This window comes from Sphaeramia orbicularis, chromosome 19, assembly GCF_902148855.1.
Source record: "Sphaeramia orbicularis chromosome 19, fSphaOr1.1, whole genome shotgun sequence".
Taxonomy (NCBI): Eukaryota; Metazoa; Chordata; class Actinopteri; order Kurtiformes; family Apogonidae; genus Sphaeramia; species Sphaeramia orbicularis.
The window spans coordinates 47,828,318-47,856,027 of NC_043975.1; the positions used below are offsets into that span (position 1 = coordinate 47,828,318).

General features: G+C 36.8%; 1 protein-coding gene across 1 annotated transcript in view; it reads left to right on the plus strand.

The window, feature by feature from the left end:
• The window catches only part of LOC115439607 (rho GTPase-activating protein 22-like), a 48,253-nt gene extending 21,318 nt beyond the window's left edge, over positions 1 to 26,935 (plus strand). Inside the window, exons 3-8 of the mRNA XM_030163458.1 lie at positions 17,485 to 17,692; positions 19,499 to 19,631; positions 19,709 to 19,782; positions 19,874 to 19,995; positions 22,082 to 23,108; positions 26,098 to 26,935. Coding sequence (XP_030019318.1) covers positions 17,485 to 17,692; positions 19,499 to 19,631; positions 19,709 to 19,782; positions 19,874 to 19,995; positions 22,082 to 23,108; positions 26,098 to 26,320 — 1,787 coding nt within the window. The 3' untranslated portion in view covers positions 26,321 to 26,935. The remainder of the gene's footprint in view (positions 1 to 17,484; positions 17,693 to 19,498; positions 19,632 to 19,708; positions 19,783 to 19,873; positions 19,996 to 22,081; positions 23,109 to 26,097) is intronic.
• Positions 26,936 to 27,710: the final 775 nt, after the last annotated feature.

Here is a 27,710-nt window from a genome sequence, read left to right on the forward strand (position 1 = left end):
TGAAACAAGAAAACACTGAAATTATGTTAAATTGAAACAAGGAAGTACAAGTGTGTTTTATTTACAGTGCAAGAAATGAACGAGTAATTTCGTAGTGGTTTCTCTCTTGATTTCGCAGCAGAATGCGCAGTGGTTTTAAACTGAACTGTGTCAGTGAAGGAGTAGATCTGAAAACAGCTGTCAATCAAACAGGATTCAGCCTTTCGACTGATCCTCCAATCAGCACGTGGGATTCTGCCGTCCAGCCCGGCTGAGCTCCGCCCACAGCTCCATTCACCCCCAGAGACGCCCGGCGTCCGGGGGCGGGACAACATGGTGGCATTTATCCAATTACCATCCAGTTTTGAGGCAATGAAAAAAAACTGTTCCACTCAGTCCCATTGAAGCCCAGAGACGGACACAGTCTACGGACAAATGCACTGAGCAGAGATGGAGGAGAAAACACAGACACAGGAATGGAGGAGAAGTGAACAACATAGAGTCCGTTGATTTGTGATAAAGCTGATTCTGAACGAACTCATGTGGGAGATGAACGTGTTCTAACACATTTGTAGTTAATGAAATGTCAACACAACCGAACATATTTAACCATTTAATTTTTGTAATTTTAGGGGAGGCCGGGCTTCCCCTGCAGTCTATGAGAAATCACCACTGGTCTGTATGGGCTGATAATGAAAATGCAGGGAGGACAGGACGTGTCCACGTGGTTTCCAGGCCCTGACGATCAGTGCGTCTTGGCTAAATCTTCTTTCCAATAATGACTTAATAACTTCTCAAACCTGTGTGGTGACCTTCATCTCGTCTCTGTCCACTGCGGTTCAGACGTCACCCATCTGCTCCTGAAATGAGATATTGCTGCTTAAATTGGACAAGACTACAGTCCCGTGCTCTGCCATGGACAGAATATCCTGTAGACTGTAAAGTATAGTCTCCATACTGCGGCTCACGTCTTTAGGCTGTAGTTAATTCTCGCCCTGTCTCACCCCTGTACCTGAGCAGAGAAACGTGATAAGTTTGTCGCCGATCTATTCCAGTCATAGACGAGGCTGTGTTTCGTCTGCGGTTTTCCCTCCTGAGCTGCTCTTTTCTTTAGGTTAAAAGTAACATAAAACCACTCTGAAGGTTTTTATCCATCTTTCATTGGACTGAAAATGTACATTACTCCTACTCTGATCCACTGTCTCCAACTCCTCAGTGGTGAAAGTATCTATTGTTTGTCCTAAAAGTCACTAGAAGTTTCTAACTGACATCAACATCTAATTTGCATAATTGTAAATCAGATTCAGATTCTTTATTTGTCATTTTAACCCTTTCATGCATGAATTATGAGAACCTTAATCAAGATTTTTTTCCTGAGTGTTTTTATTCCTCTTTAGGCATTAAAAAAAAACAATACGACTGAAAAAATTTTTTATGAACCTATTTTTCATGGAGTTGCAAAAATGTCCGCTCAGCTGGACCCCATGCGTTTGATTTTTGAAGCAAAGAAACATGTATTTACTGATATACTGTGTGAAAAGTATGAAAGAAAAACTTTGTTATTGCTACTAATTTGTTGTTTTCTCAAATTTTAACATACTCTAATACTAGTCATTACTCACTTCAAAAAAAAAAAAAAAAAAAAACTTTTGTTGTTAATTACAGTCAAATAAAAACAACAAGCAATTACTTTCCACTCAAACATGTTAGTGCAGATCAGATTTATCAAGAACAGCAAAGTTACAGTAATGGTATCAATTGCAGTGTATGGGATTATGCATGAGTGCCCAATGTGTTAGATGATATGGAACTAAAGCAACAAAATCCATGAATATACAAGACAACAGCTTTGAATAACTGTCCACTGTAGTGACCACTATGCATGAAAGGGTTAAACATTTCTATCATAGATGTAATGCAAAAACAGAATGATGATATAGGTCTAGGGGACAAGTAGAATCAGTCTTATATAGTGTGGTTTAGATCCAACCAGTATGTGTAAATCAAATGTTCATGTAATTATAATGAATGATGTCGGACAGAGGAATAACATTATGTGAAAGACAAAAAGTGAGAATAAAAACAGCCTAAATTTTGTCACACCCATTCAGAAGCGACACCAAGGCAGCGGGGACGCTTGTTGGAGACTTTGTGGGTCTAATGGAGCCAACCACTTCCATACTTTTTGGGACTGTCCGGTTATAAGACCTTACTGGGATGAGTTTCACAAACATACAGGGTAGGGAAGCAAAATTTATAATACTTTGAGGCAGGGATTGAAAGACAGTGTATGACCAATTAGTTTATTGAAAGTCATGAGAATTTATTTGCCACAAGAAAATGTACATAATAGAAAATGTTTTTATTCTATGTGTCCTCCTTCTTTCTCAATAACTGCCTTCACACGCTTCCTGAAACTTGCGCAAGTGTTCCTCAAATATTCGGATGACAACTTCTCCCATTCTTCTTTAATAGTATCTTTAAGAAAGTCGACATTGCTGTGTGATGTTCTATTGGTAGCATGTTCTAAAATGCCCCAAATAGCAGAATCCAGAGGGTTTAGATCTGGGTTAGAAGGCGGCCATAAACATGATTCCCAAAAATTGCTAAAGTTGGATTTGCAGAAATCTTGTATTTTTCTAGCTGTGTGGGCTGGAGCACCATCCTGTGTCCATACATAATTTCCATCTGGGTAGTTTGTTTTAAGCCATGGCAATACCTGGTATCTGGATGGATTTGGTTGGATCCTTGAGGATTTTGGATTTGGGAGCTTTAATAAAAGCTTTGGTACGTTTTTTGTTGCTTCCTCCACTTCCAGACTTTCTGGTAATAGTTTTGCTCATAGTCATTCTCTTCTTTCCATTATAAACAGTCTTTATGGACACTCCAACTATTTTTGAAATCTCCTTTGGTGTGACGAGTGCATTCAGCAAATCACACACTCTTTGACGTTTGCTTTCCTGATTACTCATATGGACAAAAGTTTCTGAAAAGGTATGGATAATAGTGTTAGGTATGATTATGACATCAATATATGTTTGGGTTCAAAACAATTGACGTAGTGCCTGCTGAGAAAAAACAACTAAATGTTCATTGTAAATTTTGCTTCCCCACCCTGTATACAAAATGTATTTAATGTAAACAGTCTGTTTAAATGTGAGACCATGTATTTGGGTAATCTACCGTTTGGGTCATGGAACATTAAAGACAAAAAATTATTGGCTATATTGTTGGCAGCCTGTAAGAAATCAGTTACGAGGAAATGGTTAAAAGTAGAACCGCCCACCATTGATGAATGGATTGGAACTGTCGATGAGATTTATGTTATGGAGAAGATATCGTTTTCCCTCAGAGTTGAAAAAGAAAAATTTTATAATATCTGGTCTAAATGGACTGAGTACGTAAAACCAACCAGATCCGATTTCATTTGATTGTATTTGTGCTTTGTGTTTATCTGTCTGCTTTTATGTGAGGTTATGATAGTATGAGGTGGTGCACTCCCCTGTTCTGTTTTGTTGTATTAATGTTTCAACTAAAATTAAGAGTCCATAAAAATGAAATTATAGAAGGGCAATATGGATATAATGTTCTAAACTTTCCATATCCATCCTCTTGTGTTTTTTTTAATGATTATGAAATTAATATATGTGATGGACATTTGCCTTTCTAATAAAAAGATAATTAAAAAAAAAAAAAAAAAAAACAGCCTAAATATGTTTAGAACTACAAATGAACTATATTGTGTCTATGCTAGTGTTTTTTTTTTTTGTGTTTTTTTTACATCCCCATTCTAACTGTCCTCCTTTATCCAGGCTTGGGGACCAACTAAAGCAGTGTTTTTCAACCTTGGGGTCAGGACCCCATGTGGGGTCGCCTGAAATTTCTAGTAATTTGTAAAAAATAAAAATTACTAATAAAAAATATATGATGAATTGACAGAGACAATCCCAATCCAAAAAAGACATGGTAGTGGTGGTACTGCTTATCTGTCAAATGTTCACTGTGGTCAGTTTCAGATGCTGCAGCTCTTTCATAATTCATAGTTTGAGTTCTTGTTTGTTCAGTATTAATTGTCCTCCTTGTAAATCCAAGCTGGACTGACTGTACATATCCTGACCAAGGAAAATCCAGCTCTCCCTTTGTGCTGTAATCTGCACTGGATTTACTGCCTCCGTCCATAATAATACACATTATAAAGACTAAATGTCGGCTAAAATTAACGTTTATTTGAAACATAGTATAGCAAACTATTACATGATCAAAAATAAATTAATTTTAGCAAAAAAAAAAAGTCTCTGTTTTGAATTTCTGGGGTCGCCAGAAATGTGTGATGTTAAAATTGATTGATTGATTGATTGATTGATTGATTGATTGATTAGTTTTCCCCTGTAAGTCGCTTTGGAAAAAAGCATCTGCCAAATGCATAAATGTAAATGTAAATATAAAATGGAGTCATGAACGAAAAAAGGTTGGAACCACTGGGTTAAAGTGACCCAAAAGAGACACTCTGGACCAGTTACTGAGGTTATTTATTGGTTTGTTTAGTTTTTCTCTTCATTCTCTTCAGTTTGGTTTGGTTTCTAACCTTACGGTCCACTTAAGAGACAACAACAAGTCACAGTAAAACAGGAACATTTACAACCAGAACATTTTGTAATTTTCAGTCTACATGAACAATCTAAATGGACCAAAAAGAGACAACAGAGAAAACTGTCAAAGTCAATGGGACTGATTTATATTTAGTGATTTGTTTTAGACAAACAATGATACATGTTTTAACGTCAGAGTCTCCAAAAGTCTCCAATAACACCAGAAAAAGGGCATGGATTTGTCACTTGTGTCTTTTTTAATAAAGAGTCTGTAGAGGGGTCTGAAAAATCCCTAAATATACCAACAAAGTGTGTAAGTGTGAAACACTGACTTTTCCATCTACAGACAGACTGAAGGTTTATATGACTGGGACACAGGAAATCATCTGGTGTCATTTAAAGGAAAAATGTGTGTTTAAGTGTTTGAGTTGCTAAAAGTTTCTAAAACGTAGCTAAATTTGAAGAAAAAATAACATTGCTAGGGTAGTCTGAAAAGTAGCTAATTCTAGTAACAAAAGTGCTAAGTTGGCGTCAATGCTCTGAAATCTTGCTGAATAGAGTCACTCAGAAATATTTGATGTCTTTCTGAGCTTTCCTGGTATTACACATATCTAATTTTATATGTTGTGATTCTTCTGAACATCAACAAATACATTCTTATCCATTCAAGAATCATTCCAGTTACATCTTCAACCTGTGGTGTTTTCTCACCCTGTCTCTAACTAATGTACTTAACTGGAGTCCAGAAATATAAGCCGTCCTGTCTGGGTGTAAACTGGGACATTAGCAGCAGCTGAACAGCCGAGTGTACAGTTACAGAGGAGGGGGGTATTAATAGGGACATAAACGGAGAATAACATACACATCACATAGGGTTTGGCATCGTTTGAGCCCTAACTGCCAGAGGAGTGTCTGTTAAAAAGTACCAGGACTGATTAGTTCATACAACAACAACAACAACAACAACAATAATAATAATAATAATAATAATAATAATAATAATAATAATAATAATAATAATGTAAAGCATGATAGAAATGTAATCCATCATCATCATTATCATTATTATTATTATTATTATTATTATTATTATTATTATACAATATATAAATCTGTGCATCAATAGTTGTATAATCCTCCAATGTATAACTTTACCATAAAGGACACAAATCCACTTTCTGTTTCCTATTCATCCTTCAGTCAGTCTGAATGACAGATAATATGAGTGAAGAGGAATTAATGCAGTAAATAAAGTAGTTCAGTTTGTTAAAAGGTCGGTCCTGTTAGTGTGGCTTTTTGAGCGACATTGGACCTTATCATGAAAAAAAAAAAGAAATTGCATATTTCAGTCAATGTTGAGAGCAGACTGGAATGATGTCATCAATTAGGCTAATGAAATTACATTAATAGAGTTTAACCCATAAAGACCCAAAACTATTTTTAGTGTTGACTTCCAAATGAATTTCTCTCTACATTTAACCAGTACCAGTGGATTTACTATGCATTGTCATTTTACCTTTTGCATTTTCTCAATGGAAATCGGGTATTTTCCTATATTTAATTGACTGACCATGTAGGTGTTGATATAAAAGCTCCGAGTAAATTCAAAAGTCATTATATCAAAACAGAGAAAATGTAGGAAAATCAGATTTTGTGTACTGATTTTATATGTAAAGCACTTTGTGCTACATTTCACTGTATGAAAAAGTGCTATATAAACAAAGATTGGATGATTGATTGATTGATTTTCAGCAAAATATGCTATATGACACCAGATGATTTCCTGTGTCCCAGTCATATAAACCCACAGTCTGTCTGTAGATGGAAAAGTCAGTGTTTCACATTTAGACACTTTGTTGGTATATTTAGTGATTTTTCAGACCCCTCTACAGACTGCTTATTAAAAAAGACACTAGTGACAAATCCATCCTCTTTTTCTGGTGTTATTGGAGACTTTTGGAGACTCTGATGTTAAAACACGTATGGTTGTTTGTCTAAAACACATCCCTGAATATAAATCAGTTCCACTGACATTGACAGTTTTCTCTATTGTCTCTTTTTGGTCCATTTAGATTGTTAATGTAGACTGAAAATTAAAAATGCTCTGGTTGTAAATGTTCCTGTTTTACTGTGACTTGTTGTCGTCTCCTAAGTGGACCATAAGGTTAGAAACCAAACCAAAGTGAAGAAAATGAAGAGAAAAACTAGGGATGCACCAATGTCGATACCAGCATTGGGTATCGGTCCGATACTGAGCACATGTACTTCTACTCGTACTTGTAAAAGTGCTCAGATACAACCAGACTGATACCACTTTATGGCAGCGTGATGTTCAAATCATAGTGCAGCAGGTACGTGGAGGAGGAGTAATTCTATTCTATTCTATTCTATTCTGATGTCAGCAGAGTGGAGATTTTTCTAAATAAACGACGGTGACAAAAGTAAAGCTGACTGCAAGTTATGTTCAGCCAAACTGTCTAGGTCTTCCGGAAAGATTTTGAGATGTTTCGAAGGATCAAAGGCTCTTCCATCATGGCCTGGTGAGATGTAGCTTGCGGTTCGCTGCTACGCCATGATGAAGGGTCTCTAATATACATAGCTCTGCAACTTCTATGGTATTGAGCCTCACACGCGTAAAGGTCATAGCCTTTGATCCTTCGAAGCATCTCAAAATCTTTCCGGTCTTCTGCAATTTTGAGAACAGTGTCACCTCCAGCATATTCGAATCTAGATGTCGGTTCAGTTGTCCAGGCGCCTCCTTTTTTGACTTTTTTCCTGCCATCTTTGTTGCAGAAAATGCAGTCTGGATTAAGATGAATCTCTCGCTTTCATTAGAGGGGCACCTTGATGGACGACCAGTATTGGTTTCAGTTACCGATGAAGAGGTTGACGAGGACGAAAGTCTTCTCAAATTTGATGTGAACCGCTTGTAGCATTTGCGATAATATCCCTGGTGCTCCCCAACTGTATCTGGAATTTGCGAACAGATATGGGTCATCCGATGAACAGAATCTACAGGCTCAGAAAGTCTTTGCTGTTTTATTTCTTTCAGCTTTGCCAGCCTCTCCTCTGTCAATGCTGTGAAAGCTAATGATGACGTGTCCGTGTAATGAATGATGCAGAGTTCAGATTCATGACCAGTGTCGGTGACACTCACGTCCCTCTTACGTTTCTTGTGCGCCATTTTCATTCAGAATGGACACCTTAAAAGAAAAAAGAAGATGTAAGTACATTTTTATGACAAAATAGAATTTGAGAAAATACTGTTCTTCGATTGATAATGCGCAGGTGAATCACTGAAAAAAAAACATGAAACAGGGAATCAATTCTTGAGGCACCACTCAAAATTATTGTCTGAAACTGATATTTTTCAATTCTAAAGTTGAAGAGATGGTCATAGGTTGTTATAATGTGGTTTATTGGATTGCTGGTACTCAAACACATAGGTATAGACACCAAAATCACGTCTCTATCTGTCATATTTGCAAAGTTATGAGCCCAAACAGGATTTTTCGAGTCACGTCGGCAGCCATTTTGAAAATGTCAGCTGATGGGTAGTCCATCCCAAAATTTTTATGTTGGCATCATATTTTCTTCTTCAGGAAGGTCCAAGGGAATAAAAAATCATGGTCTAGTACTGTTATGTGGGGGGGGGTGCACGGTGACCCCTATTGGCCCATGGACTAAGGGGCCAAAACTAGCTCATTCAACACTAGCATTCTGATAGTGAAACTGAAACTGACAAGTCACTTTTCCATTGACCTTTGAATTGCACAAATATAACTTGCGGATAAAAATTTGTCTAATGGAAAAACGACAATTTTGCCAAAACTCTTGATTTTGATGAAAAGTTTTTGCACGTGCAAGAGGTGGTTTTTTGGGCGAAGCAACATTAGTATGTCACGCAAAACTGCAATGGAAAGACCTATTTGCACAACTAGAGTCACGTGAACAAAAAAAAAAAGGATATTGACGGACGATACATCAAGAGAAGAAGAAGAGTTTTAAAACAAACATGAGGAAATCCAATCATTTTTAAATTTCATATGGGATAGAGGGGTAACAAGCATTCTAGATTCGAAACAACAAATATTTACATTCAACACCATGTTTATGGAATGACTTCTCGTGTCATCTTGCGATAATAAATAAATCATCGCATTTGTGATATAATGAAAAAATCAACATTATGCACTTCTGGGTTTTTTTCAACGTTTAGTAAATATCAGTAAAGTTTTGCACATATGTCCAATGGAAAAGTGTCCAGTGAAAGGCCGTTCAGCTCAGAGCAGATGTAGATGAAAACAGACAGACTCACAGCTGATGATGCACAGAAGCTTCTTTTCATCAAAAACAACCTGCCCCTGACTTTTTTAAACAGGCTTAGTCCTCACACACAGGTGTTACCACATGATAATATATCATTTCAGTTGTCCTGACACAGTTTTATGTTGGCACTGAAATATCTTGTTGCATTTGTGTAAAATTTGTGGTGAGGTCATGTTTGTTTTTTCAGTTGTACGTTCAAATGTCAGTAACAACAACTTGTTGCACTTGAGTGAGTTAATAATTTAGTGAAATGTTGAACAAAAACATATGGTTATATGTCAGTAGCAGAGCTTTGTTACAGTCAGACTGTAATGACGATGACAATAAAAAACACTTACAAAAGTAACTAGGAACTGTAATGGTATTATTAAGTAATCATATTGGTACTCGGTATTGGCAAGTAATTTAATGTAAGTACTTGTACTTACAGGGGTTGGACAAAATAATGGAAACACCTCAAAAACATCAACAAAATATAATTTAATATGGTGTAGGTCCGCCTTTTGCGGCAATTACAGCCTCAATTCTCTGAGGTATTGATTCATACAACTTGTGAATTGTTTCCAAAGGAATTTTAAGCCATTCTTCAGTTAGAATACCCTCCAACTCTTTTAGAGACGATGGCGGTGGAAATCGACGTCTTACTTGAATCTCTAAAACTGACCATAAATGCTCAATAATGTTGAGGTCTGGGGACTGTGCCGGCCATACGAGATGCTCAACTTCATTAGAATGTTCCTCATGCCATTCTTTAACAATTCTAGCTGTATGGATTGGGGCATGATCATCTTGAGGTGAAGGTGTTTCCATTATTTTGTCCAACCCCTGTATACTTGGTCAGGAAAAAAGTGGTATCAGTGCATCCCTAATAAAAACTAAACAAACAAACCAATAAATAACTAACCTCAGTAAACTGGTCCAGAGTGTCTCTTTTGGGTCACTGTAGCCAGTAAAGGAGGTGTAGCCCAGATAAAGTAGGACGGATGGAACCAGGACATTTAAAAAAACTAGAATAGACCGAGTATTCATTTTTAGTTTGTTCTAAACATTGTTCATTTGTAGTTCTAAACATATTTAGGCTGTTTTTATTCTCACTTTTTGTCTCTAACACAATATTATTCTTCTGTCCTACATCGTTCATTACAATTACATGAACATTTACAATTATGCAAATTAGGTGATGATGTCATTTACCAACTTCTAGTGACAAACAATAGATACTTTCACCGCTGAAGAGTTGGAGACAGTGGATCAGGTGGGACATTCGACTATTTGACTGATATGAAATATTTTCAGACGTGTTTGTGGTCTGAATTCTCTGATGGTGATAATTTGTTGACTTGTAACTTCCTTCAGAGCAGCTCAGTCTGGTCTCCTTCCGTCCTCTCAGGTTCCCATACTGGGGGGGGGGGGGGGGGGCGTCGTCTGCGTCGGTTCTCAGTCCAGAATAGATCTGTCGCCAACTTATAGACCCGTCGTTAACAGCAGCTCTGTGGTCACAACACGCTGACCCCCTGTCCGTCTGTCTGTCCTCCACTCCGTCTGTCTGTCCTGTAGTCAGTCAGTCTGTCCTTCTGTCTCTCTGTCTGTCCTTTAGTCTGTCTGTGTCTCTCTTTCTCAGTCCTTCAGCCTGTCTGTCTGTCATTTGGTCTCTCTCTCCTTCAGTCCGTCAGTCTGTCCTTTAGTCTGTCTGTGTCTCTCCTTCAGCCTGTCTGTCTGTCTTTCTGTCCGTCTGTCTCTCCTTCAGTCTCTCTGTCTGTCCTTTAGTCTGTCTTTCAGTCTCTCTGTCTCTCTCTCTCTCTCTCTCTCTCTCTCTCTCTCAGTCCTTCAGTCTGTCCTTCAGTCTGTCTGTCTGTCTGTCCTTTAGTCTGTCTCTCTTTCACTCTCTCTCTCTCTCTCTCTCTCAGTCCTTCAGTCTGTCTGTCTGTCTGTCTGTCTGTCTCTCTCTCTCTCTCTCTCTCCTCTGTCCATCTCATCCGTTTCTTCATACGTTCGTACTAATCCTCCTGTGGACTCAAATGCCTGAACCGGAGTGGATGAACCTGGTCAAATGTGGTTTGTGGATGTATGAGCAGCGCTCGGTGGTCTTGTGCAGCCCCTGTTCTGTGCCCTACTATGACTGTCAACTGTCAGCCAACTGTGAATGCTACAGCCAGCCTCCAGGTAACACCACTAGAGCTGCAGATATCTGTTAACTATGGAATCCGTTCAGCTGTGGATGATTTCCTTTGATTTGATTCAATTGAATGATTACTTGAATAGAACATAGTAAAAATGTGACACAGACATATCTGAAAAGGACAAACAACCTGTCCTTTATTCCAGAACCAGCTGAAACAACAACCACAAAAAGAATAAAAGTAAAAGGATATAGAAAAAAATATCTGTGTAGAGATAATAACAACAGAAGAAAAGTATATAAAAATATTTCTATAGATATAAACTACAACTCATCCATATAGTTGTGATAGTGTTTATTATACTGTTCCATAGATGGTCGAGGTTTCTGTTATTTGTACTAACAGTTACAGTAGTACTATATCCACTGTTAGTACTTGTAGTAGTAGTATATCCACTGTTAGTACTTGTATTTGTAGTAGTAGTATATCCACTGTTAGTACTTGTATTTGTAGTAGTAGTATATCCACTGTTAGTACTTGTATTTGTAGTAGTAGTATATCCAGTGGTGCAGCTTACCATTAGGCAAGGCAGGCAGCTGCTTGGGGCCCCTAAGCCAGCAGGGGCCCCCAAAGGACCAACAGACTTGACACAAACAGTCTAAAGACTAAGTTCACTACACAGGGGCAGTGAGAAGTTGCAGTAACACCTAGCTGTCTGAAATTCTCTGAAGGGGCCCCCTGACTCCAAATTGCCCCTCCCTCACCTGTCTGTCTCTGTCAGAGTGAGATATTGCGTGCAGGTTGCATGCTATGCATATACATATATATATATATATATATATATATATATATATATATATATATATATATATATATATATATATATATATATATACATATTGCTTGGGGCCCCAGGGGACCCTTTCTGCGCCACTGAGTATATCCACTGTTAATACTTTTATTTGTAGTAGTAGTATATCCACTGTTAGTACTTGTATTTGTAGTAGTAGTATATCCACTGTTAGTACTTGTATTTGTAGTAGTAGTAGTATATCTGCTGTTAGTATTTGTATTTGTAGTAGTAGTAGTATATCTGCTGTTAGTACTTGTATTTGTAGTAGTAGTATATCCACTGTTAATACTTTTATTTGTAGTAGTAGTATATCCGCTGTTGGTACTTGTATTTGTAGTAGTAGTATATCCACTGTTAATACTTTTATTTGTAGTAGTAGTATATCCGCTGTTAATACTTTTATTTGTAGTAGTAGTATATCCACTGTTAATACTTTTATTTGTAGTAGTAGTATATCCACTGTTAATACTTTTATTTGTAGTAGTAGTATATCCGCTGTTGGTACTTGTATTTGTAGTAGTAGTATATCCACTGTTAGTACTTGTATTTGTAGTAGTAGTATATCCACTGTTAGTACTTGTATTTGTAGAAGTAGTAGTATATCTGCTGTTAGTACTTGTATTTGTAGTAGTAGTAGTATATCTGCTGTTAGTACTTGTATTTGTAGTAGTAGTATATCCACTGTTAATACTTTTATTTGTAGTAGTAGTATATCCGCTGTTGGTACTTGTATTTGTAGTAGTAGTATATCCACTGTTAATACTTTTATTTGTAGTAGTAGTATATCCGCTGTTAATACTTTTATTTGTAGTAGTAGTATATCCACTGTTAATACTTTTATTTGTAGTAGTAGTATATCCACTGTTAATACTTTTATTTGTAGTAGTAGTATATCCGCTGTTGGTACTTGTATTTGTAGTAGTAGTATATCCACTGTTAATACTTTTATTTGTAGTAGTAGTATATCCGCTGTTAATACTTTTATTTGTAGTAGTAGTATATCCACTGTTAATACTTGTATTTGTAGTAGTAGTATATCCGCTGTTGGTACTTGTATTTGTAGTAGTAGTATATCCACTGTTAGTACTTGTATTTGTAGTAGTAGTAGTATATCTGCTGTTAATACTTTTATTTGTAGTAGTAGTATATCCACTGTTAATACTTTTATTTGTAGTAGTAGTATATCCACTGTTAGTACTTGTATTTGTAGTAGTAGTATATCCACTGTTAGTACTTGTATTTGTAGTAGTAGTATATCCACTGTTAGTACTTGTATTTGTAGTAGTAGTATATCCACTGTTAATACTTTTATTTGTAGTAGTAGTATATCCGCTGTTAATACTTGTATTTGTAGTAGTAGTATATCCACTGTTAGTACTTGTATTTGTAGTAGTAGTATATCCACTGTTAGTACTTGTATTTGTAGTAGTAGTATATCCACTGTTAGTACTTGTATTTGTAGTAGTAGTATATCCACTGTTAATACTTTTATTTGTAGTAGTAGTATATCCACTGTTAATGCTTTTATTTGTAGTAGTAGTATATCCACTGTTAGTACTTGTATTTGTAGTAGTAGTATATCCACTGTTAGTACTTGTATTTGTAGTAGTAGTAGTATATCTGCTGTTAGTACTTGTATTTGTAGTAGTAGTAGTATATCTGCTGTTAGTACTTGTATTTGTAGTAGTAGTATATCCACTGTTAATACTTTTATTTGTAGTAGTAGTATATCCACTGTTAGTACTTGTATTTGTAGTAGTAGTAGTATATCTGCTGTTAGTACTTGTATTTGTAGTAGTAGTAGTATATCTGCTGTTAGTACTTGTATTTGTAGTAGTAGTATATCCACTGTTAATACTTTTATTTGTAGTAGTAGTATATCCACTGTTAGTACTTGTATTTGTAGTAGTAGTATATCCGCTGTTGGTACTTGTATTTGTAGTAGTAGTATATCCACTATTAGTACTTGTATTTGTAGTAGTAGTATATCCACTGTTAGTACTTGTATTTGTAGTAGTAGTATATCCACTGTTAGTACTTGTATTTGTAGTAGTAGTATATCCACTGTTAGTACTTGTATTTGTAGTAGTAGTATATCCACTGTTAGTACTTGTATTTGTAGTAGTAGTACTAACAGTCATGGACCTTTGTTCTAGTTTTTAGTATTTATTCTAACACCAGCTGATCTACTTTTGACAGTTCTAGTTCAGTTTTCTGTGCATCTATTGCACAGGTGTCAAACATGCGGCCTGGGGGCCACATCCGGCCCACTAAAAGGGTCCAGTCTGGCCCCGGGGATGAATTTATGAAATACAAAAATTACACTGAAGATATGAATCATTTTAGTTCAGGGACCACAACAGACCACTTAAATCTGCAGTGGGTCAGATCATTAAAATACTATTACAATAACCTATAAATACTCACAACTCCAAAATTTTCCCTTTGTAAATGTAAACATTTTCATGTCATTTTACTGTATTTACACTAAAACAAACTAAATTTTCACAAAAACACAAACAACCTCAACAAATATGAACATTTTGAAAAGTAATTTTAACAATATTCTGCCTGTTATTAAATGTTTTGTGTATTTGTTGATCCACTGTGATTTTGTATGTCGTAATGTACATGTGTAAATGATAAACTGAGACATAATATTGTTAAAATTGCACTTAGTTTTCTTAAGAAATTTTCATTTGCTCATGTTATTCACAGTATTTTAAAGGATAGTTGGTAAATGTAAACATTTTCATCGCATAATTTTACTTTTTTTTGCTGTAAAACATCGAGGAAAGTTTGGAGTTGACATTATTTAGAATCAGAATCAGAATCGCCTTTATTGTCATTTGACAGCACAGAGTACAGTTTATATGTTTTTATGTTATTATTTCACTGGTCCGGCCCACTTCAGATCAAATTTGGCTTCATGTGGCCCCAAACTAAAATGAGTTTGTCACCCCTGATCTATTACATCCTTGTGTCTCCCCCTACTTCTCCCCTTTTCCCCCAATCTCTCTCTCTCTTTTCTCCTTCTTTATTAGGATTCTGTTGGTTTCTGTAAATTGGCTTCAGTCTGGTTTGGACTGGCTCTATATATAAAGTGTCATGAGATAACTTATGTTATGATTTGGCACTATATAAATAAAATTTTATTTGATTGATTAATTGAACAAACCAGTCCAATGACATCGCTAACAATATGTTCACTGCAGTCTTCAACACATTTGGATCCAACTTATACCAACTGAACATGGAACTAACATCCAACTGAAACAAACACAGACTCATATTTATAATGTTTTTGTTAAAGCTCCAAAGTTTAAAGGAGTAAGTGTTGGTTCCAGTGTAGAAAAGTCAACATATAGACATTTTCTGCTTTTTTATCCTCGTCTCTTCTGAGCTATGCTATGCTATGTTGTTTGTGTTGGTTCTGGTGTCATGTGCGTCATAATAAGTGTCCGTGTGAAACACAACAGTGGAACCAATGTTTACCGGCAGCAGAATTAAAGAAATGAAGCTTTGATTCAGTAAAAATGTAATTCAATATTTTTTTTTAATTGACTTGAGTCTGTTAACACTGGTCGACAATTTTTTAGAAATGATTTGCTTCAGAGATAAAAATGTGCTAAATGTTACGTATTTTAATAAGATTAATTGGAAAATAAATGACAAAAGTGCCGGTTTGCTGATGTTTTCAAGGTATATGATGAAGTGTTATTACACATATATGTTGGTTTATGTACATTTATATAATAGTTTTATAAATCTTCCACTAAATAGAACCTGTAAAGTGAATGTATTCTAATGTGCAGACAGTGTTTTGAAGTAGATCTTGTAGCTCTGAGACAAATATTCCTTTTGAGTCAAACCCATTCTCTTGTTAATTCTTGAATTTCACATTTTGACCCAAGGCTGTATCTTGGAAAGTTCAGCCAACCAGCATTTTTGACTTGATTTTTCTTTATCAGTGAGTCTCATGTGGTAAAATTTCATTGCTTTTATTCTGGAAGCATTTTCCTTGTAGACCAGTGTAATCGTCTCAGCTCTAAGCAGGACTAGAATCACTGTAAATCTACCCTCATGGTGCTGCAGCTTTGGATGTCTGGACACACGTCCTATATCTGTCATGTACTTCAACATTCTGCAGCAGATGGCTATGAAACTGTGATTATTTTTTTTTAACGCTGCCTTGGTTTTCATGCACACTTTTCATGTTGTTGTTTCATGTTTCGTGTTTGTGTCTGGGACAATGGGATGTACTGGCTTTTCTGTTCTCGGGCTGACTGAAATTTTGCCCAAAACAAGTTTAACCCTCAAAGATCCAAACAGCCACTGGCAACCGAAATCATCTACTGATCTAAAACATTTAATACCTGTTGATCCACTAAACCTATCAATATGTTGAAATAATTGAGGTAAAATGCAGTTCTTCATCTTTTCCTGGTCATCAGATATGACCCATTTGGACGTTCAGAGTAGTTACCATGGAAACACCATCAGTTTCTACAACATCAATTCACCAGTAAAACCCATGGAGTTGGATCAATGACAGTGGATGAAGACGCTTGTTTTATGTTTAGTTAATTTTGCTGAAAAAGTCACTTTTTCTTCAGTTTTCTCAGTTTCTGATATAATAACCCTCAACTTTAATCTGAGCTTCTATGCACATCTCATGATCAGTAAATTAAATACAGGAAAATACCTCATTTTCACTTAAAAATGCAAAATATATAGGGTAATATTACAATAAATGGTAATAAATCACTTAGAAAAGGCTAAATAGGAAGAAAAATGTATTTTGAACTGCCACAAAAGTAACACTGGGTCTTTATGGGTTAATAGAACGCAAATATTTTTTCTTCAGTCGATCTTATGTCTTGATGTGTTTCTAACCCTTTCATGTACAAATTATGACAACCATAGTCAAGATTTTTTTCTTTCTTCTTGTTTTTATCCCCCCCTTAGGCATGAAAGAAAAAGCAATTGAGTTTTTTTTTCTGAAGTTGCAAAAATGTCCATGCGTTTAATTTTTCAAGTAAAGAAACGTGTTTAAAACCCAATATCAGAACGTGAGATAAAAACAAATGAAAAGATTTTAATCCTACTAATCTGATGTTTTCTCACATTTTAACATATTCTTCTGCTAGTTATTACTCACTTCATGGAGGTAATATGCAAAAAAAAACAAACAAACAAACAACTTTTTGTCTAACAAATAACAATTGATTTACACTAAAACATGTTAGTGCAGATCAGGTTTATCAAGAACAGCAAAGTTACAGTAATGGGATGAATGTCAGTGTATGGGATGGTGCATAAGTGTCCACTGTGTTGGCTGGTATGGAACTAAAACAACAAAACCCATGAACATAGAAGAGAACAGCTGCAGAGGAACTGTCCACTGGAGTGACCACTGTGCATGAAAGGGCTAATGTTGCTCCTTTTTATTGTATGCTTTCAAATTAAAACTAATAATATCAAATAAATACCATATTTAGAGTATGTTTCCTGTTAAATCTCTAAATCCTGGGACCCCACAACCTCCAGCTTTGCTCCTTGTATTGTTGACGCTGCTCCTGTTCTTCATCGTCCTTTGTTCTGTCGTCCACAGGGATATTCGGCCAGCGTCTGGAGGACACAGTCCAGTACGAAAGGAAGTTTGGGCCCCGGCTGGCGCCCCTGCTGGTGGAGCAGTGTGTGGACTTCATCAGGGAGAGGGGTTTGGATGAGGAGGGTCTGTTCAGGATGCCAGGACAGGCCAATCTGGTCAAAGAGCTGCAGGAGGCGTTCGACTGCGGTGATAAGCCTCTGTTTGACAGGTGGGTTCAAAGGACGCTTTAACGCCCAAGAAACTACCGGAAAGACTGAAACGTAGAGTAGCCCTTAGGAGTCAGAGTGTATTCTGGCTGTTTTTGAATACTTTTGATTTTGCTTTTATATTTCTCATTAAAAAGCTGTTTACTTTGCCTTGTATAGTATCATTTTTTTCAGCACAAACTCACCTGTGTGACTTTATAATGATTTTTTTTTTCATTCATAATAATAATAATAATAATAATAATAATAATAATAATAATAATAATAATAATAATAATAATAATATTAACTTTATTTGTATAGCACCTTTAAAAACAAAGTTTACAAAGGGCTTTGACAGAGGGCACAACAGTAGGATACACGAAGCAAGTAAAAACACTAAAACAGTAACACAATTAGAGAGATGTATGAACAAATTAATAATCAAACAGGATGAAATTTAAAAATTAAAATTAAAAATTAAAAGTTAAAAAGGGACAGATATCACATAAAAGCAAGTCTATAAAAATGTGTTTTAAGAAGTGATTTAAAAGATGTTACTGATTCCACAGCCTTATCTCCTCGGGCGGCCGTTCCAAAGTCGAGGGGCCCTGATGGAAAAGGCCCGCTCACCTTTCGATTTAAGCCTCGACTTTGGAACAGCCAGGAGCCCTCTGCCCCCCCGAGGACACTGGTCTACAAGGAAAATGCTTCCAGAATAAAAGTAATGAAATTTTACCACATGACAGTCACTGATAAAGAAAAATCAAGTAAAAAATGCTGATTAAAAGTTCAAAATGTAATAAGAATGTCACGTCATCTTGTAATAAAGCCGCATTATGTAATAAACTGACGCATTTTGTAATAAACTACGTCAATGCATTTTGACACATTTTCATAAAAAAAAAAAAAAATGCAATAATATGGTTCATTATGTAATAACAATCCAAATTAATATAATTTCAGAGCAATTTAGAAGAAATTAGTCACAGGAGCTACAGGTAATGGAATCAGAACTTTAACCACACAGTTTAAAGATGAAAATAAAAATGTGTCAAATGCATTTTGTAAGAAATTTGTCAAATTGTAATAACTTACTACATGATGCGAAAAAATTAACTATATAATGCATTGAGGTAGTTTATTACAAAATGCGTCAATTTATTACATAATGCAGCTTTATTACAAGATGACACGACATTCTTATTACGTTTTGAACTTTTATTACATATTGGGAATTTATTACATAATGCGGCTCAACATACCCCCTGAAATATACTTTTTTTAGCCAAGTACCCCCAGCTCTCACTTAAGCATTTTTGATTGAAAAACAACATATTTAACAACATATATTTAACTGTAATATTTAAAAATAACACACTTTTTTAAAGTAAATTTTGTGTGCAAAATATAAACTGAAAAGTGTCCTCTTTCATTGATAAGAAAAAAAAAATTGGTCATTAAATTAATAAATGAACCTTTCCTCAACAAAAAAAATACTTATCAACTCAAATAAACTCACTTTGAATCATATAAAATACAAATGTTTTTAAAATGTCACCAAAGCTTAAACAAGATGATTGACAATAAAACTATTATATGAATGTATTTATTGTGTTTTATCTTTCAGCAGTAATTCTCATTATTTATTCTGTATTCAGTACATGATGACTTATTTAATGTATTTTTCCCCCAAAAAAGTACCCCCTGGGCTTCTTCCAAGTACCCCTGGAGTAAGCGTACCCCCCTTTGGGAGCCCCTGTTCTACAACATGTGATGTTACTGTTGAGTCCCAGTTCTCTTGTGTTTTTTTCTGTCCAACCCTGCAGTAGCACAGACGTCCACACGGTGGCATCGTTGCTAAAGTTGTACCTGCGAGAGCTGCCTGAACCAGTCATTCCCTTCTCCAAATATGAAGACTTTCTGTCCTGTGCACAGCTTTTGGCCAAAGATGAGGAGGAAGTAGGTGTAACATGCATGTAAATGCTGACGTACTGTATGTGCGGTTTTAACTGTGGAATGAACATGTGTGTTATCAGGGGGTCCAAGAGCTGGGGAATCAAGTTAGTACTCTACCTCTACCCAACTACAATCTGCTCAAGTACATATGCAAGTGAGTTTTCCTCCACTAACACTGATTCCACATGGACTGGGCTCCCTTTACAGAACTAGTGCTATCATAGTTTTCATTTGTCTTCTCTCAGATTCCTTGATGAAGTCCAGTCACATTGTAATGAGAACAAGATGAGTGTCCAGAACCTGGCCACAGTGTTTGGACCAAACATACTCCGACCCAAGATGGAGGACCCAGTCACCATCATGGAAGGTATTAGATTACTCAGGGTTTGTACAGGTGCTTGAAATCCTTGAAAATACTTGAATTTTAATGGGTTTTTTTTCAGGGTCTGAAAAGTGCTTGTAATCATAACTCTGTGATGTGATGTACTTATTTATTTATGTGTAATATTAAGTCTACCAGGTTAGACGACAAGCCAAAGCTACTTACAGAGAGGTGATACATTTTGAAAAATAAAACTTTATGTCAAAATAGAAAATACCCGGTGTTCTCAGGTCGACTCCAGGTACATTTGTATCTTAGTCTTTGTCTTGATGCGAGTTTGTCTGAAGAATGCCCATTTTTTGGATAAGACTTTGTGCTCTCCTTTAATTGCTAGTTTTTGCTACTAGGAAACTAAATTTTAGATGTTTAGAGTATAATACAATGTGCATCATTGTGATAAAAAGGGGGGAAAAAAATAATCCTGAGTATATGTATTCCTGTAGATATTAGGCCTGTAACGGTACACAAAATTTTCAGTTCGGTATGTTTTCGGTTTTGAAAGCCACAGTTCGTTTTTTTTTTGGTTCAGTACGGGAAGAAAGAAAACCCCTCAAAATGTCTTTAATACATTTATGAATTTTTGAAAATTTTTCCCCCAATTTTTGGACACAATAGAATATAGAAAAACAGGAATATAATTCTGCTGCTATAAATCAAATAGAAAATAAAATGAATTATTAATATTACTAAATGTATTTTAAACATTAGTATTGCACTTTCCTCTGACAGGTAGTTTTGAACAAACAACAAAAATCAAATCACAGTTCTGTCAGTTCACATTCTGCATAAAAATACCAAAAAAATTCCACATGAAGTGCAACATTAACAAGAGGACAAACTGGTATTCTGTTGAAACAAACTGAAGAGCAACACTGACAACAAATAATTAACCAAATTATTTATTTTAGAACAGAGAACAAACTGTTTAGGACACTTTGTGCATGTGAGCGCGCGTGCGTGCAGGGTGCGATTTGTCGGGGGGATGTTTTTGGGTATTTTTGGTCGGAGCTGGGGGGGTGGGGGGTCCATAACTAACACTGGCATGAAACTTTATATTCTTTCAACATCCAACTCCGGGTTCTCTTCCTCTGTTATACAGTGTGTGTGTGTGTGAGAGACATACAGACAGAGCTAGTGTCAGTGTTTTAGAACTACCGTAGTTCCTAGGGGCCAAACAACGTCCGTCTTATTAACGTCTCTTTCCCCGTTGTTGTCTTTCACCTGAACCTGAACTGATCCCAAACGGGACTGTAATGATGTCAGGGGGTCTCCAGTCTCTTCCTTCCAGGTTCACATCATGTTCGTTGTTGTTGTGTTTTTTTTTACCTTATATCAGCTGCTATTTCGCATTTCAGGTCAATGTACGCGTCCTTCAATATGTCCGTGTGAAACTTGCGCGGATTTAAAGTTCTGAATCAAACAACGTCTTTCGTTCCTTTTTCTTTTTCTCATCATACTGTGCCGTTTCAGTACAGCTGTGTACCGAACCGAACAGGTGTGTACTGAAACGGTTTGGTTCGGTACGTGTACCGTTACAGGCCCAGTAGATATGTATTTTACCCCAGCGATAAGTTGATGTGCTGGAAAAATTTGAAAATGACCCTTAAAAGTGCTTGAATTTCACCTTGAAAAATGTGTATGAACCCTAATAACCGGAAAGTACATGAAATTACAACAGCACTACAATCATAAAAGGATCTGCAAACGAGTTCTAATAAGGTCATATATAGGCTGTCTGTACGACACGTCACAGAAACACAACTGTGACGCTTCAGATGAAGGCTACAGGAAGAAGCTGAAACTAGTAAAGCAGATAAACAAACAACTACCCCTGTCTGATAAAGGAATTATCTGCAGTAGAGGGATGAAACATGTAGACCTATATATTAACTTCAATTTAATTGTTAGTTCATGATTTATAAAGTGTATATAAGCGGGTTCTTAATGTAAAGTGGCAGCCTAACTGTTATTACATTTTTATGGACAATTTATTATTGTTATTGTCACACAGAAATTACACCTAATAATGCTGTACCTGATCTGGTCTTTGATTGTGGTCCGTATTTTCTAGGCACCTCTCTGGTCCAGCATCTGATGACAGTCCTGATCAGGGAACAGAACCGTTTGTACTCAGGGAGGGAACAGGAGGGACCCGCTGTTCCGCAAACAGAGCTCCAGGTCCAGGGGCATCAGCTCCAACATCGCAGCTTAGGAGCCTGGATCTCCGAGGAGGACCTTCAGAGCTGCCCGGTGTCCAACCCGGACCAAGACCTGCACAGCAGTGCCTCATCTCTGGATGCCAAATTGTGTGCAGCCATCACTCCCTGTCAGACCCCGAATCCAAACCCTGGACCAAAATTTGGATCTTCATCAGGGAAGGGAGAGACAGTGGTCAGCCCGAGTAAACAAGCCAAGGCCATACCTTCATGGAAGTATTCGTTCAAAAGCTCCTCGACTCCTCGTTCCCAGCCACAGACCAAGCAAAGTGGTGGCGGCTCGGCGGCAGAAACCACCAGCGTCTCCTCAGGTGGAGGTGGAGGTGGAAGTGGGGGGAACTGGCTGATGAACGGTTTGTCATCTTTACGAGGTCATCGGCGTACGTCTTCAGGCGAACGTTCTGCCCGTGACCGCGACTCTACCGGCTCCTCGCAAAGACTGTCCACCTACGATAACGTCACCACCTCCTCGAGCATGGGGAGTGTCCCCAGCGTCGCCAGCACACCATGGTCCACCTCTTCTTGTGAGATCTCTGTCCCAGACTCTGGAAGCAGTGAGCCTCCAGCGAGCCAGAACTGTGGAGTGGGGGGTGGAAGTGGGGAAAAGGGAGAGTGGATAGAAAGCCCCAGGGACACGGAAGGACGGGATGGAGGACTGACGACCGAGCCGAGTTCTGAGCAGGACAGTTGTGAGGCCATGGAGCTGTGCAGCAGCAGCGCACCCTGCAGCGAGAACGGAAATGTGGCAGTGGCAGCTGGAGTACCGTCGATTGTGATGTCTGAGGATGGAGATGAGGTCAATGCAACACTGAGCGGTCTGGTGGAAGGACTGAAGGAAGAGCTCAGGAAACAGAGGACGGCATACGAGGGCCGGATCAAAAAGTAAGTCTGACCACTAGAGGTTTGTAAAAGAATGTCACCTCCACACCAACGTCCTTGGGTTCAGACTTTCAGACAAAATTTGCAGGTGTGAAACGTTCACCAGACCACAGTAAAGCCCAACTATCTGGTTTTGGTGTGACCACAAAGAACTGGTCTCAGGTTTAGAAAAATGGACCATGGTTAAGTTTGCTGATAGCGCACAAATGGATGGTTTTGACTTTCAGACCATTTACATCAGGGGTGTCAAAGTCATTCTAGTTCAGTTCCATATTCAGCTAAATCTGATCTGCAGTGGGCCGGACCAGAAAAATAATAACATGATAACCTATAAATAATGACAACTCCAAATTTTTGTCTTTGTTTTAGTGCAAAAACCCCATTAAATTATGAAAATACTTATTTTTATAAACTATCCCAAAAAAAAAAAAAAAAAAACCCTGAAAAAACTGAAATTTAAATTAAAAAACGTAAGAAAATTTAGTGCAATTTTAACAATATTCTGCCTCATTTTATCATTTCTACGTGCGCATTATGGATCAGATCTACAAAGACACTAAACACTGAGAAACAGGCAGAAAAACTGCTAAAATTGTGCTTAATTTTCTTCAGACATTTCAGGTTGTTCATATTTGTTCAGGTTATTCACATTTTATTGTTACAGGATAGTTTGTAAATGTAAATATTTTCATAATTTAATGTTATTTTGTGCACTAAAACAAAGAAAAAAATTAAGTTGTTAATTCTAGATTTTTTTGGGCTTAATTGAAGATTTTTTTTTACTTAATTGAAGATTTTTTTTATTTTTTTATTTTGCTTAATTAAAGATTTTTTTTTTTTTTTTAACTTAATTTAAGATTTTTCTTGGCTTAATTCAATTTTTTTTTGTACTTAGTTGAAGATTTTTTTTTTTTTTTTTTTGCTTCATTTAAGGTTTTTTTTTTGCTAAATTTGAGATTTTTTTTGGGCTTAATTGAAGATTTTTCACTTAATTGAAGATTTTTTTTTGCTTAATTGAAGATTTTTTTTTTTTTTTTTACTTAATTGAAGATTTTTTCTTTTTTTTTTTGGTTTAATTCAAGATTTTTTCCTTAATTCAAGCAATTTTTTTTTTTTTTTTTTTTTTGCTTTATTCAATTCAAGATTGTGGAATTTTTGCACTTGGCAAAAACATCCTAGGGGCTGAACTGGACCCTTTGGCGGGCCGCATTTGGTCCCCAGGCCGCATGTTTGACACCCCTGTATTAAACTAAAGAAGAAGAAAACCGAACAAAAGATGAAAGAAGTTAAAAAGGAGCAGAATTACCAAGATTCCACTGACACACCCAGCTGTCTACAAATCAGACAATGTCAAATACAGGCAGAAACTAGGCAGTGTTTCCAACTCCTCAGGAATGAAAATATCTGTTGTTTGTCCTAAAAGTCATTAGAAGTTGCTAAATAACATGATCTAATTTGCATAATTGTAAATGTTCATGTAATTGTTATAAACCATGAAAGAGAGAGGAATAACATTGTGTCAGACACAAAAAGTGAGAATAAAAACAGCCTACATATATTTAGAACTACAAATAAACTACATTCTGTCAGTTCTAGTTAATTTAATGTCCCAATTCCAACCGTCCTCCTTTATCTGGGCATGGGGACTAAAAGGACCCAAAAGAGGCACTCTGGACTAGTTACTGAGGTTAGTTATTTATTGTTTGTTTAGTTTTTCTCTTAATTTTCTTCAGTTTGGTTTTTAACCTTACAGTCCACTTAGGAGACGACAACAAATCACAGTAAAACAGGATCATTTAGAACCAGAACATTTTTAGTTTTCAGTCTACATGAACAATCAAAATGGACCAAAAAGAGACAATAGAGAAAACTGTCAGTGTCAGTGGAGATGATTTATATTCACTGATTTGTTTTAGACAAATGATACGTTGTTTTAACGTCAGAGTCTCCAAAAGTCTCCAATAACACCAGAAAAAGGGGATGGATTTGTCACTAGTGTCTTTTTTGATAAAGAGTCTGTAGAGGGGTCTGAAAAATCACTAAATATACCAACAACGAAACACTGACTTTTCCATCTACAGACAGACTGTGGGTTTATATGACTGGAACACAGGAAACCAATCAGTCACCCAGTATTCTTGACAAAGAAAATTATTTAATGTCATTTAGAGTAAAAATGTGTGTGTTTTAGTGTTTGAGTCACTTTATAAAAGTTGGGAAAAGTTTCTCAACAAATTTTAAAAGCAGCTAAATTTGTTCTTAGGTGCTTGTTGATATATATATTTTTAAAAAAATGTTGCTAGGGTAGTCTGAAATCTTCCTACATAGAGCTTTATTGGGGAAAAAAAACTTGATAGGTGTTACGTCCCCCCCCCAAAAAAAAAAAAACAAAAACTCATGGACAGGGGTTGTAAAGTTTGGAAGCAACAAAACAAACTGCACGAAAGATTCCAAACAAATTTTAAAAGGAGCTTCATTGTTTAGCATCTACCTGGAATCTATCTACCAAATCATCACTTTAACACAAAAAAAGGTTTGAAATGCCTTCAGAGAAACCAAGCTTCAACAGTGACTAGGCGGTCGGTGCCCACCTTATTGAAAGAGTTAGTCAGAAAATTAGTTTGGATTTAGTTAATAAATCAAACTCTAACCCTTTTCTGACTAACGGGCCTTCTGACACTAAGGCCCCTCCCTTTGTGGTCAGTGATTCTAGTCTAATTACCTCCGCCAAAGTTCTGTTTTTGTCAGCTTTGGTTTGTCTGTCTGTCTGTTTGTGTGCAAGATAACTGAAAAAGTTATGGACGGATTTGGATGAAAATTTCAGGAAATGTTGATACTGGCACAAGGAACAAATGATTAAATTTTGGTGGTGATCGGGGGTGAGGGGTGGGAGGGCCCACGGGGGGGCCCACTGATCGGCCTTGGCGGCGGTCTGCGCTCTCCGAGTGCTTCTAGTTCATTTTGTGTTGTGTGTTTTGTTGTCTCCTGTCAGACTGGAGGAGTCCAGCGCTGCTCTTTGTGTCCAAATGGAACGTTTGGAACAAGAGATGGAACAGGAACGCAAGAAGCAACGCATGCTGGAGATCAAACTGCGAAACTCTGAACGGGCACGGGAGGACGCCGAGAACCGCAACCGGCTTCTGGAGAAGGAGATGGAGGATTTCTTTTCCACACTGGGAGATCTGGCCCTCGGCGCAAGGACAAGCGATATTTAATCAAACGTGGGCCCTCATGACTGAAAACAGTGGCTGTGACATCAGGGTTTATCATTTTGTGCCGGAGCTGAAGGGTCATCATTGTGAATTATTCCTCAAAAAAGAAAACAAAAAAGAGCAGAAATATGAAGGAAATCAAACAGAGACTGCGTGGCCCTGGACGGAGTCATCTCCCAGTGGGATGATGGAGTTTCCTGGATGTGCAGTGTTTCTCTTATGCATGTTTGAAATGAGAAACAAAGGAGACTTTTAATGAATTCCACCAGATGTCAGTGACCTGTGACACACGTCCAGGGTTTGTCTTATGAAGACAGTATTTTCATTGCAAATGTGGAACACGATCCGATTTCTCTGACATTCTCTGTTTTGGAGAGCACTGACTTTTTCAACCACTACTTTATTAAACACATTATGTGACTGGATTTTGTGGAGAATCTCCGAAGAGACTGTCATTTTGAGAGCAAACAGCTTATTGATACTTATCCTTCTCTCAGGAAATGTTTAACACTTTGGGAACTGTTCTTAGTCATATATATATATATGTACATACATATACATATATACATATATACACACACACACACACATATATATATATATATATATATATATATAAAATCAGTCCCACTGTCACTAAGTGATTCTAAAGGCAGCAGCATCTTAGCTTAAGGTGTAAGGACACATAACAGGGTAAAGAGCAAGTCTGGTACAATCCACAGTAATACAAAAATCAACACGTTAAATCATATTTCTTACAAAAATGTATTAAAATTTGCAGTTTTGCCGGAAAGTCTTTATGCTAAGATAATCTGCTGGCTCTAGTTTCATATTTAATATGCCGAATTTTTGTAAAGCTTATGAAGGTACTTCCCGAATTGTCAAACATTTCCTTGGGCTAAAAGGTCTTTTCATCCAAAATACACAGGAACCTACATATATATACAATAGCATTTTAAGAGTAACATGGCGCTGTGCCTGGAACGTTATGTTACTACAGTTGGAATTTTTTCAGTGTTTCTAAGCACTAGAAACAAAAACTCAAATTACCTCAGTTGTTCATGGTGGTGGTGACCAAAGGTGATCTAACTAAAGAGAGGAGATTCTGAATGAGGCCGTTCCAACATTACACCCTAACGACTAATTAGCGCAAACATGAGTCACACATCAGCTCTGCAATGTTACCCAATATTCTCTTGACAGAGAAAATTATTTCATTGAGAGGAAAAATGTGTGTATTTTAGTGTTTGAGTTACTTTTTAAAAGTTGGTAAAAGTTCCCAAACAAATTTTAAAAGTAGCTACATTTATTGCTAGGTGATTTTTGATAAAAAAAACAAAGTTGCTAGGGTAGTCTGGAAAGTGACCAAATCTAACAGCAAAAGTACTAAGTT